The following is a 20707-nucleotide window of genomic DNA, read 5'->3' as shown; positions in this document are numbered from 1 at the left end:
CACACAACGTGCACAAGGCCTAAGGGAGGCTTTGTGGGGAGTTTTGCAAATGAATCAGCACAACCAGTTGACTGCAACTGGTTGGGCCATGCAAACTGAGATGCAGTTCTTTTTTCTACATCGATGTATGGGACGGGCTGTTTTCATATGCTGCCCCCCCCCCCCCCCCCCCCCCCCCCCCCCGCATGCACCCTGTCCCCTCTTTTCCTTCCCAAAATAAAAGAAAAAAGAGGTCCTGGTGTGAAATGTTTTTGAAACATTTCGTACTTTTCAAGTTTAGGGTTGGTGAAAGGGATTCAAGAGAAGGCACATGTATGCAAAGCTAGAGTAGCATAAGGCTTAGATAAGCCATCCTTTTTCTCATTTAAATGAATGGCAGGGGTTTTCCGATCAGTGAGATTCTTTCTGTATAAAATATGATCATGCCAATAATATTACTGCTCCTTACCTTGCTTCTCCTCTCGTCATAGTCAGACACTTACACATCCTTTTTTCAAAATGTGGGTCAGCTGAGAGCTAGAGAGGCACATCAGGATACACCTTAAAGTCACACAATCATATCTCAACTAAAGAAACCACAACCACATCAGACACTTCTCACATCCTTTTTAAGTAATAAAAAAAAAAAGAGATGTTAAAATACGATATGTTAGGGTTGCATCTTAATTCGGTTTCTATATATTGTAAAATTTACCTCTGTTTCTTGAGTGGAAGCATATACTGTGAGTTCCAATGCTATTGCCATCTCTTTTGTTGTGGGACGATCGACTCTTTTAAGAGGATGCATGTGGATGGGAGGAAGTGGTGGGCACTCTACAGGCCATTAGATTTCCTTGTTTTGTATAGATGTCAGCAGAAAACCAGGTGCAAAGCCCATGGATAAGTTCTCTTTCTTTTTGTTCTACCTTTCTCGGTCAGGGTCCTTCCTCTATTGGTCATAGGTGATCACAGGCTTTTTACAGTGGCAGATAAGTTTTGTGTGGCGGGTGGTGGACAGTGCTCGGTAAAAATATATAGCCGACATCACTGTTGCTTTGTTTTGCTGTTGCGTCTGTAGCTGGCCTTATATGATTTCTACCCTTCAACTGCTCCATTAGTAACTAGCATGAAAAGTGGAATTGTGAGAATTTCATAAAGTGGCGATATGCCATCATTATGTCTATTAGAAGATGCATCCCTGTTTTGGTTAAGTGTAACGGTGATTTGTTATGCATGGCAGGTGAAGAGCCTTTTGGGTTCTAGTGTTGATTGGCTTTATCATATCTTAGAAGCTTTTAACACAGGAGATCTGGCAAAATATCAAGAGTTGAGTTGGAGGTTTAAAACTGACCTCAGTGCCCAACCTGCTCTTGTGGATAATGAGAAGAAGCTGCTGGAAAAGATCAATATACTGTGCTTGATGGAGATCATTTTCAGGTATTGTAAATTAAAGTCTCTGGATACTTGTGAAACTTTTGTTTTGCTTAATAGATGATCTAGTTGTTAGCTCAAACAGCTCAGCACAGCAATGTACATTCTGCAGTGTATTCCTCCGGGAGCAGGTTGAATCTACTGTAAGTGCTGATTCTGTCTCCAGAACTACTGCTAATATTAATACTCCTTGCCCCTCACGAGGGTGCTGAAAGCCAGCAGTCCCTCTCATGAGAACAGTTAGAAGGAATATCAAGGCCACAGTCGATGCTTTGATGCACTAGCTCAAAGATGGGCCTCTCTCATACCTAGTGCAAAACCAGGTGTGAATAAAATAGAGTAATAAGTATAAGAACTTGGTTACTTAGCCTGGAAAATACCTTACAATTAAAGCGTCCTTTACTAAAACTGTAGTTGACTTCAACTCCCCCAAGTTTCGGTCATTGGACATAGAGAAGAAGAGTCTGTAAGTGGCTTTTTGTAAACTGGTGATATAAGGTCTTTGCACTCCATAAGAATTTAATCCCACATCACTCTTGCATATACGCAGTAGCTGTCCTTTCTTGGTTGAGGTTGGTATATGTTCTTTAATGTGTTTTTTCAGCACAGTGATGTGATAGACAAGACTCATTTCTTGTGTAAGGGATAAATAAAGCTTAGAAGTGGAGTCACCTCCCTTATTAATTTGGAAGCCTGCATGATTTTTAAGGTCAAACACAAAACCTGTCTAGGCAGCTAAGACAAGTCATTCATGCATGTCAAAACACACACAAATGCTTTATGCACAATATTCTGGATTCCATCTCTCAACTTCTTCATCTTGTATAGAACCCGTCTTGGGCACCGCCCATACAGGTACAAAGAATGCTCATCAGGGTGTCTATCCTTCCATGAGACTTCATCAACATGCCAAGAACTCTCACTAGAGTATCTACCCTTCCATGAAGCCCTTCCACATGTACTGAGCCATGCCAGGAACACACACCAAGATATCCATCCTTCCATGGAGCCCTTCCACATGTAACAAACCATGCCAGGAGCTCACACCAGGATCTCAATCCTTCCATGGAGTCCTTCCACATGTAACAAACCATGCGAGGAGCTCACACGAAGATCTCAATCCTTCCATGGAGTCCTTCCACATGTAATAAACCATGCCTGGAACACACACCAGGGTCTATACCTACCCTTCCATGGTGTTCCGCTACATGTGTATAGTCAGAAATATGACATTCTCCCCGTCTTCTAATGAGTTGTCTGCAACTTAGAAGAAGCGGCCAAATAAACATGTAGAAGATCCAGATAATCCTTGAAGTAGTCTTCATCTACCCATTTCGCATCCAGAGTAGGGTAGTTCTTAAACTTCACAGGGAACCTATGGATTAACGTGCCACCAACAGCTCTCCGTTCCTTATGAAACACAATCTGTTCTGGTTGAAGCACTTCTTCAAGCTCATTGATTTCGTGTTGGTCCTCAATAACCAGCTGAAGCGGCTCAAGACCCACATATTTTTGGAGGAGGCTAACATGAAAAACATTATGTATGCGCCAGTGCTTAGGCAAAGCAAGCCTGAAAGCCACCTCCTTAATCCGTTCCAACACTTGGAATGGCCCATAGTACTTGGGAGACAACTTTGAGCACCTGCCTTCCTGGCCAGGTTGCTTCCGAAGGCATGCCTTCTCAAACTTGAGAAGCACCCAATCACCCTCTTTGAAATCCACATGTCTGCAATGTTTATCTGCAGCTTTCTTATGTTTTCCTGAGTTTTTTGTATGGCTGTCCGTAGCTGTGAGAAAGCTGTATCCAGATCTCTAACATACTCATCCCCAGCAATGATTTCATCCTTTGTGCGAAGGATAGGTGGAAGCACCACCCTGCTATAAAGAATCTCAAAGGGTGCTTTCCCAGCGGAGGTGTGCACCGTATTGTTTTAAGCAAACTCCACACGAGGCAAGTGGCTTTATTTGATAATATGGGCACAAAGCTGAATTTTTCATCAGCTTATCATCCTCAAGATGGATGGGCAGAGTGAAATTGCAAATTCAGCTGTACTTGGTTTGCTCAAATGCTATGTGGCTGAGCGAAAATCAGATTGGGAGAAGTCGCCAAAACAAACTTGTGGTTCTCGGATCTCAATCACCCACAATAGTCTTGGGCATACCATGATGCTTGAAAATTTGGGCCAAGAATATTCTCGCCATGTGCTCAGGCTTAATATTCTTTCGCACAGGAATGAAATGAGCCTGCTTGCCAAACTTGTCAATGATGGTTCGTATGGCATCATTCCCCTGTTGCGTTCTAGGCAAATCCATGATAAAATCCATGGCTATGGAATCCCATGATTGATCCGGACTAGGCAATGGTTGAAGCAAATCGGGTGCCTTATGGCCAAACTTCAATTTCTGGCAAACCATGTGTTCGCGCGCGTAGGCATCTATGTCTTTGCGCTTGTTTGGCCAAAAAAAGTACCTCTCCAAAGCCTGCGTAGTGGCAAGAATTCCCCTATGTCTGCTTACGGTGGTGCATGGCATTCATCCATCACCGTAACCCGTAAATCCTCATGCACACATAAGTGATTTTGCATCATCAAATATTCATCCCAGTCAGTAATGGAACAAGTCGTCCCTATCGTTGTAAAATAAGAGCACCTGGCTCCGCTATTTACAAGGACTTGACTTTACGTTCAAAATATATGCAATTGTTCGGGGCTGAAATGCCTTGCTGTAATTTAGCCCATACAAGCTGAAAATCATCATCCGTATCATACGAATTTCACATGTTGGAAAGATCCTGATGATAGGCAACAACGATAGCTTGCACCTGTGGCCTTCTAGAAAAAGCATGTGCCACTACATTCCTTTTGCCAGGTGTATGCAAAATCTAAAAATGAAACATAGAGAGGAAATCTGCCCATCTCATATGCTTCTAATTTAGTTTGTGTCAAGAAGTGCCGCAAACTATGGTGATCCGCCGTTTTGACAACAAATTCAGCCCCAAGAAGATAATGCTTCCACACAGTAAGGGCATGAATCACTGCCATTAACTCTTTTTCATAAACCTGCAAGTGAAGCTCTTCATATTGAAGACGCTCGCTTTCAAAAGCTATGGCTTGACCTTCCTAATTCAAAATAGCTCTAATGGTGTCTCCACATGCATCACACTCAATCGAAAAGGGTTTATGTAAATCCGGAATAATTAATACCGGCCCTGATACAATACAAGCTTTTAGCTTATGGAAAGCTTCCTTTTCTTCATCATTTCACTTTAAGACAACTTTCTTCTTAGTGAGATCATGCAAAGGTGAGGCAATCTCAGAGAAGTGTATGCGAAACCTCCTGTAATATGCACATAACCCAACAAAACTTTTGACTTGATTAACAAACTTCAACTTTTGGCCAATCTTGGATAGCTTGTACTTTGCTTGGATCCATGCATACACCATCCTTCGATACGATATGACCAAGATAATGAATCTTAGATAAGAAGAATTTACTCTTCTTACCATTTATGTAGAGCTTATGTTGTCTAAGCACTTCAAAAACTGTTGCCAAATGTTCTCTATGCTCTTCATCATTCTTTGAGAAGATAATGATGTCATCAAAGAATGTGCTAGTAAATTTTCGGTGTTTCTTGAATATGCAGTCCATCATTCGATTAAAAGTGGCGGGAGCATTATTAGGGCCAAAAGGCACTACCAAAAATTCATAAAGTCCAAAACGGTTTGAAAAGCCGTCTTATGAACATCTTGAGGTGCCACTCTGATCTCATGATAGCCACTTTTAATATCAATGCAGCTAAAACAAGTAGCTCCTCCCAGTTTATCCAAAATATCATCTATGCGTGGAATAGGAAACCTGTTCTTAATCGTGATTTTATTTAAGGCACGATAATCCACACACATACGATACGAACCATCCTTCTTCTATACTAATAAAACTAGCGAACAATAGGGAGAAGAGCTAGGGCGTACTAGTCCTTTCTCAAGCAAGTCTGAAACCAGCCTTCAGAAACTTGACGGGCGGTGAACACACTTACTTAATCACACTTAAAATCGCTTTACGAACTGGAATAATAAATTTGGAAGAAGAAGAAAAAGAATAAGTGGAGCTAGAGTGCTCCTGCACAAAAGACCAATTAGTCCCAAAGTGTGGCGCCCCCGCAGGTATTTATTTATCACTCGAGGTCGACGTAGTCCTTGAACAATTTCCGAGAAGAAATACCCTTGCTCCACGTAGAGGAGATCTCCTTGAATCTTTCACCCAGCTTGTGTTGTGGGATACATGAGCCTTGGCCCCCTATTTATACAAGTTTAGGGGTGAAAAGCTATGCTTCTCCCCCTTAGAGAAAAATCTATTACAAGTGCTTTTCCCCTTTATTGAAAAACTCTTCGAAGGATTTTCTCTTATTCTTTTTTTATTAAAGAAATACATGGCGTTGCGTTTTTGACTTCATCCCAGCTTTTCTATTCGCTTTTGGCTGCTCATCGATTTTCTCTTTGCGTTTTTGTTGCCTGATGTCTCTCTTTCTGCTTTTTTGGGGGTTCGCGGCTAAGACGTGCACCAGTTCGCCTTCTTTTAGTTGCAGCCCAGCCGCCTTTGCCACGTGGCAGCGCCACGTCACCTGGACGTGCTGCCTACGTGCTACGTTGGCTGCTACCTGGTTGCGCTGGCTCCCTTGGCCACCTGAACGCTGTGCTGGCTGCAACCCGACTGCGCTGGCTACCTTGGCCACCTCAACGTTGTGTTGGCTGCAACGCGACTGCCCCTTGTGCGCTACAGGGCTTGCTACCCGGCTGCCCACTTGGTCACCCCAACACTGTCCTAGCTGCTTTTCATGCAGTTCATTGAGTTGCCTTTTGGGTGGCCCTAGGGTAGCCCTTTGAGCTGCCCTTGAGTGCCCAACAACAGAGTAGAGATCTCAGCTGCTGTACCTGCAACACAGTAAGAGAGAGAGACCCAAAACACATACATGCAGATGTACCTTCATATGAGCATGGACACACATGTACTCACACACACCAAAACATGTATCTGTACCTACACACGTGTACCATTTTACATATGCATATACAGAGCAAAACATGATTAGTGAATGTTAGACATGCTTAAAACATAATTACAATGCTTAAGAAAAGAGGTAAAATACTCGGTCCTGTAACATACCCCCCTCTTAAAACAAAGCAATCGTCCTCGATTGTTCATTCAAAGGATCTGCCAACTAAAACAAAACCTAAGAGAGCAACGAGAAAGCTATGTCCTGCCAACTGAAACAGAACATCTGAAAAACATAAATCAAGAGCATCCACCTCATGAATAGTCATGTCCCCCTGGATGCTTTACCTGCTCCACTCATGGCCATCCCACATGACCCATGATCAGCAGTACATTATGAACATGAGTAAACATTGATGCATATCAAATGAAAATCTAGAATAGGCGTTCCCATTCTCTCAAAAGTTTCGTATATCCATGAATCAAACCATGTGACTAGTACACATATATCATAGAAGTCCCATAGGCAGATATACTGTCAGTTCAGTATCTGGGGTGTGCTGATAAGAACACCAAGCGACTTCCAGATCTCATCCAAGTGAACTCTGTGACAAAGGAGTGGAGGCACCCCCATCTTGAGTAACGAGTAGTACTTCAGAATCCACAGCTGAACCTGTTGAAGCACTTTCTAAGGCAGGCTTCAAACCAAAAGCCTCGAGGTAAAGTTGTAGTATCCTCGGTGAATCTGCCAAGTCACCCTCCTCCATCCACTTCAAATCCATAGGTGAATAGTTCACAAACTTCACGAGATATCGACGTGAAAATTTTCCTCTGACTTTTCTTTCTTTATGTGCTAGAATCTGTTCTGGTTGAAGAATCTCATCAAGTTCTTCTACCTCTGGTTGTGTCTCATCAACCTGATTTGTAGGCACCTCACCTTTGAAAGGTCTAAGAAGACTCACATGGAATGCATTATGAATCCTCCAATGATCCGGTATCTGAAGACGATAAGAAACATCACTCATCTTCTCAATCACCTGAAAAGGCCCATAGTACCGCATACTCAGTTTAGGATATAAGCTCTGTTTACCCTTCATTTTCCCGAGTCTAGCCTTTTCAAATCTCAAAAGCACCCAATCACCCAAATCAAAAACCAATGATTGACGGTGTAGGTTTGCTGCTTTCCTCTGTTTCTCTTGAGTCCTTTGAAGAGCCACCTTGATCTTCTTGTAAGCCTCATCCATATTCTCCACAAAACGATCTGCCTCGAAGCTTCCACAATCTCGAAAGGTGCCTTACCTGTCGAAGTGTGAATGGTGTTGTTGTAAGCAAACTCCACCAAAGGAAGATACTTTTCCCACTGTTCCTTATGATCTGAAACATAACACTTTAGAAGATCCAATACAACTGAGTTGGCAATTTCTGGTTGCCCATCTGTTTGTGTATGAAAAGACGATGAGAACTTCAACGAAGTCTTTATGTTCTCGAACAATGCTCTCCAAAATAAACTCGTCATTCGAGGATCTCGATCACTAACAATAGATGTGGGCATCCCATGGTACTTGAAGATATTTGTCAAAAATATCCTCACCATTTGCTATGCATTAATCTTCTTCCTGATTGGAATGAAATGAGCGTGCTTGCTGAAACGATCCACGATAGTCCAGATGCCATCATTCCCACTCTTTGTCCTAGGAAGATCAAAGATAAAATCCATAGCAATACTCTCCCATGGTCTATCTGGAATAGGCAAAGGATGAAGTAACCCAGGTGTCTTTTGACGGTCATACTTCACCTTCTGAAAAATGATACAATCACCAACAAAAGCATCAGCATCCTTGCCTATAGTAGGCCAATAAAAGAATGCCTCCAAAGCTTTTACTGTAGCCATCAATAGCATGATGGCCTGCATAAGGCGGAGCATGGCATTCTGTCAAAACCTTCTGTCTCAACTGAGATGTGACACACAATTTGTCATGCATCATCAAAAATCCTTCCTTGAGAGAATAATGATCAGCTCGCTCTCCTTCAGTCAAACGATAAAAAATCCGCTCAAAATCTGAGTCATGAGCATACTGTTCTCGCATATCATCAAGTTCATGATGAAAGATAATAGAGACGGCGGCCACATGTGGTTTCCTAGACAAGGCATCCGCAACCACATTCTTTTTGCCATCCACATGAACAATCTGAAAGTGAAACATGGACAAAAAGTTTGCCCATCTCATATGCTTCTCTGAGAGCTTCGTTTGAGTAAGGAAGTATCGAAGAGTCTGATGATCACTTTGAACAATGAAATCAGCCCCAAGAAGGTAATGCTTCCAAGTAGAAAGAGCATGAATAATTGCAAGAAGCTCCTTCTCATACACTTGTAAATTCCTTTCTGCTGGTGACAAAGTTCTACTCTCATAAGCAATAACATGTCCATCTTGCATAAAAACAGCTTCAATGCTATTCCCACATGCATCACATTGTACCACAAAAGGTTTATGAAGATCCGGTAAAACCAAAACTGGACCAGTGGTTAGCTTTTCCTTAAGCTTATTGAAAGCTTCCACTTCCTTTTTTGTTCATCGGAATTTTACATCCATTTTGGTCCGATGATGTAAAGGTGAAGCAATCTCTGCAAAGAATCGGATAAACCTCCTGTAATATGAACAAAGTCCTAAGAAACTTCGCACATCATGTATAGTCTGCAAATCTGGCCAATTCTTTATCGCTTCAACTTTCGTTGGATCCATCTTGACGCCATCCTTAGTCACTATGTGCCCAAGAAAGTGAATCTCCTGCATGAAAAATTCACTCTTCTTTCCATTGACAACCAACCTATGCTTTCTGAGTTCCTCAAACACTTTGATCAAATGCTCCCGATGCTCCTTCTCCGAATGAGAAAACACAATCATATCATCAAAGAAGGTGCCCATAAAAGCACGGTGGGGTCAAAAAATCCGGTCCGTCATCCTGTTGAAGGTTGCTGGAGCATTCATAAGACCAGAAGGCATGACCAAAAACTCATAAAGTCCAAAAGTTGTCCTGAAAGCTGTCTTGTGCACATCTTCTGGCCTGATGCGAATTTGATGATATCCACTCTTTAGATCAATGCGACTGAAGTAAGCTGCTCCCTATAACCGATCCAAAATATCATCGATTCGTAGTATAGGGAATCTGTTCTTGATGGTAATCTTATTCAGTGCCCTGTAATCAATGCACATCTGCCAAGAACCATCTTTCTTTTGTACCAAAAGCACTGGTGAACAATAGGGCGAAGAGCTCGGCTGAATCAACCCTCTGTCCAACAGATCACGCACTTGGCTCATAATCTCTTCTTGTTGGGCTGCACTCACCCTATAGGGTGGCTTATTCGGTGGTGAACTTCTAGGAATCAAATGAATCCCATGATCCTCAGGCCTAGCAGGCGGCAACTCCCTTGGCAAAGTCTCTGAAAAACAAACTCGAAAACTTTTGAGAAAGTCCAATCTTTCCTTGTCCAACTCAGACAGGTTAGAATCTGTGGTATCCTGATTCTCTTTAACAAACACTAAGTAAACAGAAAGATGTTTCTTTATTAAACGAGAAATGGCCGAGGCCGATACAACAGGAATAGATTCCCCCTTAAGCTTTACATCAAGAGTGTGTTTCTTATTCTTGTGAGTGAGAGAGATTTTCTTGTTGAAAGTATCTACTATCGACCTTATGGCACCAAGGCATACCCAACAAAACATCACAACCCTCCAAAGGCATAATGTAGAAATTATCCTCTCTGTCCGTGTAAGTCTGCACACTGAGTCGCAGTTTCCCTATGATTGGTGTAACCTCAACCGAATGTCCAGGACAAGCCAAAGTAGCCTCATGTAACACACCCATCTCCTCTGGTTTGATGCCCAACTTTGCCGCAAGCTCGGGGGTGATGAAATTTGCACGAGCCCCAGGATCGAAAAAGATCAAAACCTCCTGATCTCGAAGTCTTCCCCATGCTTTGCACAACTCTGAAGATGCATCCCCTTGCTTCAACCCTATCAAGTCAGGTACTAGTCCAGCAGACGGTTTTTGTTTCTTTGCTGTAGGCTCTTCCTGTGAGTCATCTGCGTTTTTAAGTGCTCTCTTAGGACACCTATAGTACCGATGTCCCGCTTCTCCACGAGAGAAACATTTGTTGGGAGCTAGAAGTTCTTTCTTTTCTTCATTTGTTCTTTGAGGTAAGGGCTGAATTTTTCTCTTCTTGGATTGCCCCTTCTCTCGTGGTTCAGTGTTTTTGGTCTCCTTTGACTCCTTTGCCTCTTTTGATGCTTTCTTGGAAAAGAGACGTTGATCCTTGAATCCTGACATCTGACCAGTAAGCATGGCATATCCAGTCTGAGCATTTTCTATTATCTGAGTCATATTAATGACCTTTGTTTTAATGCAATAATCACGAAGCTCCTTGGGTAACCCACAGCAATATGTCTCTACCTGCTCAACTAGTGACACTGGCCTAAAGGATATGACCGGTAGCAGAGCATCCCAAAATTTCTTGTTATATTCTTCTAGATTACTACAATCTCTGGAATCTAATCAATGCCAAGCTGTCATAACATCCACCTCAAAAGTCATTGTCAACCATAAGGAAGAGAAGATTTGCTTGAACTCCACCCAAGTGCTAGGTGCTATACCCTGATGAAGAAGTGTCGACCACCATTGAAGAGCATTTTCCTTTAGGAAAGAAGCTACCTTTCGTACCTTAGATGCCTTTGTGAAGTTACCACCAGAAAATGCTGCATCAAACTGTTGAATGAAGGTGAGAGCCTTCAAACAATCCTTTGCACCACAAAGTATCAAACTTTACTGCAGCACCACCCTCTTTATAATCTTTTGGCTTCTCGCCCTGAACAAGATTATCATATGGATGTGGTTTGAGAAAAGAATTGCCCACATCATTAGATTCCATGCCCATCATACCATCTCCCATACCAGGCATACCAAAAGCACTTCCACCACCACGAAAAGTTCCATACATATCTCCTGGCGTACCTCCATACATACCTGGTTGCATACCGTAGCTCCCAGTCATGCCCATGTTGGGTACACCCGTCATGGAATGAAAGACAGAGTCTTCACCAAAGTAACCAGGATGAGAAGTATTAAAAGGGTTTCCATGGATAGGTGGAGGAAAAGAAGAAGAAGAATCGGGGTATGGCTGAAAATTTGGGTGGATGGGAGTCGAATGTTGAGGCTTAGCTTTCTTCTCAGACCCATGCTTCCGTGGTTTAGAATCAGCTTTGAAGTTCTGTGGAAATCGTGAGTCCTTCGCGAGTTCCATTAATCCCTCCATCAAACTCTGCATTTTGCTTCATAAGTGGCATCATCATCTTCAGCTTCTGGCATATCGGAAGGTATTTCTTGTTCGCTTTCCTCATCTTCATAGAAGTAGTTGTCCTCTTCCGAAGATAAATCCTTCATCTCCGCACTAGTTCCAACCATAGAATTAAATGTGTCGACCATAGGCTCGCCCTCTTGAAAAAGTTGACAATGAATCCCGGCAATGGAACCTTGAAACCGGCCTTCAGAAACTTGACGGGCGGTGAACACACTTAATCACACTTAAATCACTTTACGAACTGGGATAATAAATTTGGAAGAAGAAGAAAAAGAATAAGTGGAGCTAGAGTGCTCTTGCAGAAAAGACCAATCGGCCCCAAAGCGTGGCGCCCCCGCATGTATTCATTTATCACTTGAGGTTGGCGTAGCCCTTGTACAATTTCCGAGAAGAAATCCCCTTGTTCCACGTAGAGGAGATCTCCTTGAATCTTTCACCCAGCTTGTGTTGTGGGATACAAGAGCCTTGGCCCCCTATTTATACAAGTTTAGGGGTGAAAAGCTATGCTTTTCTCCCTTAGAGAAAAATCTATTACAAGTGCTTTTCCCCTTTATTGAAAAACTCTTTGAAGGATTTTCTCTTATTCTTTTTTTATTAAAAAAATACATGGCGTTGCATTTTTGACTTCATTGCAGCTTTTCTATTTGCTTTTGGCTGCTTGTCGATTTTCTCTTTGCGTTTTTGCTACCCGACGTCTTTCTTTAGACAAGGCACGAGGGGCTTTTGTAGAAGGGGAAATGGAGGGAAGGGTTTGATATAAGCTGTTGTGCAAGAACTTGCTAGCTATGACTACACACACTTTCTGAAATAAGGCCTTGTGCCAGATGAGGCACTTGCATTTTGGTCTTGTGAACCTTCTGTGGTGGTTTTTGCATCAGTCGAAAGGTGCCAGGCAAGTTGTCCACAAGCTGCATGGATGGTCGTGTCAGGCTGATTGGATGATCAGGGGCTTCACATATTGGCTTGATTTTAGGAAAAGAGGTTAAAACGTTCATAAATGAAAGGTCAAATGACATCTCTCTTGTGACGTAAGGCGGTACCATCATTAAGAGCCTCCATTGTAGTGGAGTTCAATGGTGCCTCTATTGCAATCTGTACACTTACAAGGGGCCGAAAAGCCTTCACTGGATAGTATACAATAACTATCTGGGTTCTGAGGGTTAAATGTTTCAAATAAAAAAACTAGAACTATGGTAAGAACAACTTCAAGCTTTCTACTGGATATAAGTTGATAGTTTGCTCATGTTGAGGACTTACACTTTCCAGGTTGTACCAAAAACTTTGGTACATTCCAACCTAGACCATGGATTAAGCCTTAAGGGTGTTTTTTGAATAAGTTATAAAAAACCAAACGTTTTTAAGTTATGTTAAAAGCTAATAACACCCTTGGCTTTGTAAAGTTGATCTTCTAGTTTTTTAAAAGGTTCTTGCGGTGCATAGTAAGAAATGTGTCCAAAATTACGATGGTAGCAAGACAGTTTCTCAAGGCTTATTCTTTTGTTGTTTTCAATTGTCACCTTTAGTACCACAAGATTGTGAAGTTAATCTGAAAATGCCGTGAGTGCTCTAGAACCAAGATTTCATGCTTTAATTTCAGAAAGTTGCTCTGGTCGTTTACACTGTTTTCTGTTGACAGTCGCCCATCCGAGGACAGAACAATTCCTTTAGGAGTTATAGCAGAGCGGACAAATTTGTCAGTTAAGGAAGTTGAATCGCTTCTCATGAAAAGCTTATCTGTAAGTTCTCGTTATCTGTTTTGCATTAAGGTTTCTAGACAAGATTTTGAAGATTGTTACATTATGAATGAAGACATAGAGGCCCTGTTTTCTTAGCCTGTGTTTAAGGTGACTGTTAAGAAGAATCTTAATCTTGGTTCTGGAGACCAGCTATAGCTCAATTCTAATAAAGAATAATCATATTTTGGAGTGTGTATTGCTTCACCGAGCTAGAGTGTTAATTGTCAGTCAGTCCATTTTGGCTCTGCTTTCAGCAGTGCTGCCTAAGCTCTAGTAACCATATTACTTTGAAAAAATCTTGTTAGATTTTGTTTCAAAGGCAGATAAAAATGGTTTCAGGTTTGAGGACTCAATGAATTATCATTCCCTATGCCCATATTCATGATAGTATTATCTAGTTTTTTATGACAAGTTTCCTCACTTTTCTTGTTTCCCCCTTTGTGCACAACATTTCAGGAGAATGTGATTGAGCCCAGTCACCTTTTCTTGGCCTCAATCGTATTGTTTGTATGATGCTTCTTTTTTATTGAGCCTTACACTCCCTCCTCATTATGGGTTTGTTTTTGTGCCCCCCCAACCTCCCTCATCCTTTTTTTACTGAGAGCTTCCAAATTGGATTTTCACTTATCATTGACAGCTCTCAATGTATGTTCCCAATTCAGAGGATTATTGATGAAGTGCGGGATGACTCATGTTGGTGCTCTGAAATTTGTTTGAATGAAACAACTTAAGCCATGGCACGAAGTAGAATGGAAAAACTATTCTGTCTTGATGGAGAATGAATTTCTCTTTTCAAACTCGGGATGAAGCAAAAAGAGTTGAGTAGAAGCCATTTTGTTCATCTCCATTTCCATCTGCATTTCTACTCCCACTCTCCAATTTGGGTCATGCAAATCTCAAAGAAATTTTGTTTCTTCACAACTGTTTCAGGCAGCTTTCTACATGATACTAGTATGGAGTTTCTCATCGTAAAAAATGGAGGGATTGGAGCAACCTTTTTATGTCCAGTAGATTGTAGCTTAAGTCACTTGTGTCTTATCTTCAAATTTGGTCCTTACAGCTGGCATGTCCTTGCGAAAGCCAGCCTCTCATCAGAACCGGATAAACAAATCACTAGCTCATGTTAGGCCACAAAGTTTGTATTTGCATCTTTTTGGAAGGGAACCTTTTCCCTGCCCTTACATCAATCTCATCCTAGGTGAGGAATGGCTTTTGGTGTTGATGAAAGAATCCCTGGTCAGAGAAAGAGGTACTGCACATGTGGCAATGGAAAAAGAGTAACACTTATTACCCCCAAGGAAGAGCATCTAGAGCAAAAATAAAGTCCAAAGGATTTGAAGAAAAAAATAAACGTTGATAAGGAAAATGAAACACATCAACAGGGAATAGAAAAAGAATGAATCAAAGGAACGCTACAAAAGTGGGAGGAGAGGAAGGACAGTAAGGAGAGGACAAAAAACAAAGAGAGACAATAAGGAAGGAGGTAGATAAAGGAGGAGTGAGAAGAAGAGAGACAATGAGGAAGAACAGAAATCAAAAAGTTTTTTAAAGGAGATCGTAGAAGATTAGTAAAGAAAGATGCCGTTTTTGACACCCTTTCTTTCTCTTTTACCTTTTTATGGGGGATTTTTGTAACTATGAAGCTGACGCTTTACTTTCTTCTGTGGCACTACTAACTGGAAACCATTTCAGTTTGTGCTGCTAAAGCTCAACCATTGTATTTTGAACCAAAAGAGATTGTCAGGTTCATCTTTGAACTGACCATTTTTTTCTAATTGGCCTTTTTTGCCCAGGTGCATCTTATTGAAGGTGTCATTGATCAGGTTGATGAAACGGTTCATGTGTCATGGGTACAACCACGTGTGCTGGGCATTTCACAGATCAAAGCTTTGAGAGAGAGGCTGGACAGCTGGCTGCAGAAGGTTCATACAACCTTGCTAGCCGTGGAAGCAGAAACTCCAGAACTAGTGGCTGCTTGAGGTATTGATAAAATCATTTTTTCAGCATGAAGACACTTAAAACAGGGGACATGGTTTCAATAGTGGTGATATAGGGGTCAAGCTCATTCTTGCTGCAACCAAAACATCAGACCTTTTTTTTGGGGGCAATTGTTTCTGGTGCAATGCTACCTAATGACATAGAATTCAAGTTTTTGCAACTGCTGTCGAGTCTTTGACACTCTCTCTCAACTGGAGATATGTTCGGTCTTGTAGTTGTGTACTTTTGAAAGTTGAGTTGGAAATACTTTTAGTAAAGATGGTGTATTTATCCATCTTGAACTTAAGAAAGGATCTGCTCAAATCAAGTGTGATGGTGATCTCTCATGTATATCGCTTAGATCTGTGTACAATATAGAAGTAGATCGATTCATAGGCCTGCTTGGTTATATACACAACTTGGAAGTAGATGAATTGCTAGGGAAGCTAAGTCAGGGGACTCACACAATTTGAAAGTAGATCAATTGTTAGGCGCTTATTGGCAGGATAGAAAGGTTGGCATAGTTGGTTATTAGTATGAGGGGTTTTAGCAGGATTGAAAGGTCAGCATAGTTGGTTGCAAGTAGAAACAAATCGAATGTTGCACACATGTGAACTTCTGGAGGGTGGAGTTAGTTCGTAAATACAGTTAAATTTTTAGCTTTGGCTCCTACATGTCAACATCTTGCTGAAGGGTTTAACTATGAGTTGAAGTGTAATATTTTTGTATAGTAGTATTGTAGACATGTGACTCCCATCTTGAATGCTTTAGGGCGTTTTGAACATAAACAATGTTCACACTTTTCTAACTTGGTTGTGAAAAACATGAAAATGCAGAACTGTTCAAACTCGTCAAATTGAGTAGGGTTGAATGTCAAAAATCTTGATCCTGATGTACAGCCACCATCCCAAGCAGGGCATCAGTTAATAGCATTCAACTTACTATATTTTGCACAACCATACTCTCCTTAGTGCAGAACATTAGATTCAAGGCATCAATATCAAAGAAAAGGTGAAGCTTTAGATAACATGGCTATTTAGAATTAGAATAACATTTGGTCAATTTATGACCGATGAGGTGATCACTCTAGGAAGGTGGTGTTCACCAATGACCATGCTTAAATCATTTGTCATAAGCTGGAGAAGGGCCCAAGGTTTGGAGAGTTTGGCATATAATTGGTCTTTTGTAGCCATTCAAAACCTTAATCTTAGAAGTTGCAAGTGCAGCCTAACTCTTTATCAGCAAAAAATTCATTTTTTACTTTTGTAACTTCATATGCTTGTTACACTACTCTTTTTTTTTTTGGTTAACATACTATCTTTGGAAATGTTTGAATTTACGTAAGCAAATGAGAAATTAAACGCCCTCAAGCTTGCAATTATGAGTTTTAAGATGCACGATTAACGTTTTAAATGGATTAAGATCCAACTAAAATACACTCGAAGAAGTTTTTGGTTTGAATGCCACAAGTTTGTGCTTGATGATTTTGACATACACTTAATCCCTTCAATGAATCTCTTTACTAAAGCTTTGCTGCAGTAATTATACACACTTAAATATATTCTATGATGTAGTATAACCTTGTATCAATGCTTTAATTATAAACACTTAAATACCTTCTATAATGTAGTATAACCTCGTATAAAGCCTATTATTGATAGAATAGTCTTATAAAAAACTTGTCATCGTCAACTTTACGAGTAAGTTCCCTTTTTTATGTTTTAACTTTTAGGTTTTAAAAATTTGAGAATCTGAAACTGTCAAGTAAAATAAATTTGATTAATACCGTTTGTTAGACTATCTTAAACACGATTAATCTTGTCTTGTCGATTTATAGAGAGTGATCATAGCACTTCTAAATCTTTGCCAAGATGGCCCAACTTCCAACTTACATATTTTGCACAGCCATACTCACCTTGGTGCAGAGCATTAGACAACATTAGGACAAACCAAATCCAAGGCATCGATTGAAAAAAGGTGAAGCTTTAGATAATATGGCTATATATGGAGAGGATTAGCTGCTTTAAATGCATATATATACAGAGGATTTTACAACAAGGCTCTCCTTGCCCCTCTTTGGTAGAGTATGGTTAAACCTAGAAGGGTGGACTCTAAGCTTTCCATGTGGATGATGCCATGCATATTTTCTCAGCCAGTCTCTTCTTACTGTTTCCACACAATCCCTCCCTAGCATCTCTCTCCTCCTCCTCCTCCTCCTCTTCTGCATCTCTCCTCTCTCTCTCTCTCTCTCTCTCTCTCTCTCTTTCCCTCTCCCCCCATGCCACCCTAAGCCCTCACCCATGCAATTCTAGCGAGCCTCCATTCTCTTCGTTGCCTTGTTTTCAAAGATTGACCCTGTTATGATACTCCACAACCTCAACGTGATATTGGTCCTCATCCCAAGGTTTGAGAAACTCAACCCAGCTTTTGCTTAAATCAAGTCCTCTCACTGATGGGGTGGTGTTTTGATGTCATCCATGGTATGGAATCTCTAATTATGCCGTACACCCCCAAATTGCTATATCAATCCTTATAGCGTGATCTGTAACAAAGCCAACTAAATTCGATTGTATTGTTACCCTGCTTGTCATAACCATGGTTTCATATATTGGCCTCTCTCTCTCTCTCTCTCTCTCTCTTACCCATGCCATGCTGGTTTTCCCCAAGCCCACCCATGTAATAGTAGCTCAACAGTATGCTGGACAAAACCTCAACTTGGTATAATTACTCCTAATCCCCCCACTTGCTTAAATCAACTGCTCTCATTGATTGAGCTAAAAATGAGTTATTACACAGTATGGCTTTTTATGTCCTCCAAACGGATCCAAAAGCATGTACAATGATACTCTGTATAGGGCAAGTGCATTTACAAGAAATTCCAGCAAGCTATTTCATTGTTTTCAAGTCCCATTAGAGTCCTCTAATGCATTCAACAACCCTTTATAGCCTTCTAATGTAGAGGTAGGTTGCCATGATGCTTCTTCATCAAGTAACCCTCACCATTTGACCATATAGTCACTAACGAAAGACCCTTTCTCTTGTGCCCAAAACCATTTCCGCCACATACTCAATCAATTCTCTCCTCATTCATTAGAGGTAGCTCATCATGCACAAGCAGTTCTAGCCCAAGGTAAGCTTTTAGATGTGATACATGAAACACATCATGAATTCCAAGGTAAGCTTTCAGATGTGATACATGCAACACATCATGAATCTTTGTAGTTGGTGGTAATTTAAATTGATAAGGGAATGGCATCAACACTCCCCAAAACCTTGTATGGCCCATAATATCAATGAGCTAGCTTGATATTAGTGTTACCCTTAAGAGCATCATATCTTGTCTCTGGGATCCTTAAGAAAATCCAATCCCCTTCCTTGAATTCCAATGGTCTCCTATGGGCATTTGCATAGTGTCTCATTCTTTCTTGAGCATGTCTCATATTAGGTGACATGCCAATGCTCTCATGATGCGTGCTATTATAAGCAAATTCGGCAAGTGGCAACCATTTATCCCATACACCTTGCGTCTTATGGCAATAATGCCTCAAATAGGTTTCAACCCACTTATTAACCCTTTCTGTTTTCCCATTGGTCTCGGGATGATAAGCGATGCTAGGTGTCAGAATAGTCCCCATGATCTCAAATAATGCTTTCCAAAATGAGCTCATCTCATAAACTTGACATCACGATTGCTCACAATTTGTTGTGGTACCCCATGCAACTTGAACACATGATCCACAAATGTTTTTGCAACCATAGATGCTAAAAATTTGACCTTGGAAGGAAGTGTGCCACTTTTGTCATGTGGTCCACAACCACATATATGCTATCCCATCCCCTCCTTGTGTGAGGTAGCCCCATGATGAAGTCCATAGAAATGTGAGTCCATTTTCTCTCGAGACAAATAGGCAAAGGCTGAAGCAAACCATTAGACTTATATGTGGGATCCTTGTTTTGCTGGCATGGTAGACAACTAGTCACAAAAGCATGCACATCCTTTCATATCCCCTTCCAATAAAAACTTTTTTGCACTTTGTCAAAGGTCTTAAACATCCCCATGTGCCCCAACAATGGAGAAGAGTGCATTTCTTCCAATACCCTTTTATTGTAGCTTGATGTAGGCATAAGGTAGAGCTTATCCTTATAGAAAATGAGGCCACGATGAACCTTGAAATGTGGCAATTCTTCATGGGAGCCATGAAGAATGTGGGTATTCTTCATGGGAACCAAGCTATAATTTATGCCATAATGATGACACTTCCTCATCCAAAAGATATTCTTCTTGTATCTCTATGATCCAATCTTTATGCACAATTGAGATTGCCATTAATGAACATGCCCAAATGCATGACAATGCGTCTTCCCACATCATTCACCTTTCCCTTCATGTAAGAGATCTCTATGATCACTTTTGATACAGAAATGGCTCCCATACAAATAGTGATGCCATTTCTTGATAGCATGACGTATTGCCAACATTTCTTGATCATAGATATGCATAGCCATCTCCTTATCATTTAGCTTTCAGCTCTCAAATGCAATCACTCCATGTTCTTAAAGCAAAACAGTCCCAACACCTCTTCCACATGCATCGGCTTGTACCATAAATGGCTTTGTGAAGTTCGGGCATACAAGAATAGGGATTGATGTGAGCATTCCTTTGAGCTCCTCGAAGCTCTTGTTGGCAATAGTGTCCCAAAATAAAGCCTCCTTCTTAAGCTTATTCTTAAGAGGAGCAACAATATGCGCATATCTCTTGATAAACCTCCTATAGAATGAGGATAAGCCTAAGAAACCTCTCAAAAATTGAGTAGTGTTTGTAGGTGTAGGCCAATTCTGGACACACTCCACCTTCTTAGGATCAATCATAATGTCATCCTTGCTCATAATATGTCTAAGATATTTAACTTCTTGTGACATGAATGAACATTTACTCTCCTTTGCATACAATTTGTGGGCCCTCAAAGCATCCAAAACATTCCTTACATGTCTTAAGTGCTCTTGCTCGCTTTTGATATAGATCACGATATCATCAAAGAACACAAGTATCCACTTGTAGGAAAGGCTGAAGCACTTTGTTCATTAATGCTTGAAATGTGGCCGATGCATTACACAATCCAAAAGGCATGACCAAGTAATGATAAAGGCCTTTTTCAGTACAGAAAGCTATTTTGTGCTTATCACCCTCTTTTACACAATCCAAAAGGCCTTTTTCAGTACAGAAAGCTATTTTGTGCTT

The 20707-nt window shown here is 41.0% G+C and overlaps 1 protein-coding gene across 1 annotated transcript in view; it reads left to right on the top strand.

Annotated features, from left to right (window-relative positions):
• The window catches only part of LOC147624876 (26S proteasome non-ATPase regulatory subunit 13 homolog A-like), a 39638-nt gene extending 23842 nt beyond the window's left edge, over positions 1-15796 (top strand). Inside the window, exons 4-6 of the mRNA XM_086818115.1 lie at positions 1220-1416; positions 13392-13491; positions 15285-15796. Of these exons, the coding sequence (XP_086674241.1) occupies positions 1220-1416; positions 13392-13491; positions 15285-15470 (483 nt within the window). The 3' untranslated portion in view covers positions 15471-15796. The remainder of the gene's footprint in view (positions 1-1219; positions 1417-13391; positions 13492-15284) is intronic.
• The last annotated feature ends 4911 nt before the right edge of the window (positions 15797-20707 follow it).

Source organism: Cibotium barometz, chromosome 24, assembly GCF_041138505.1.
Source record: "Cibotium barometz isolate CiBa-2024 chromosome 24, ASM4113850v1, whole genome shotgun sequence".
In the NCBI taxonomy this organism is placed as follows: domain Eukaryota; kingdom Viridiplantae; phylum Streptophyta; class Polypodiopsida; order Cyatheales; family Cibotiaceae; genus Cibotium; species Cibotium barometz.
This window is presented reverse-complemented; position numbering and strand designations above follow the sequence as displayed.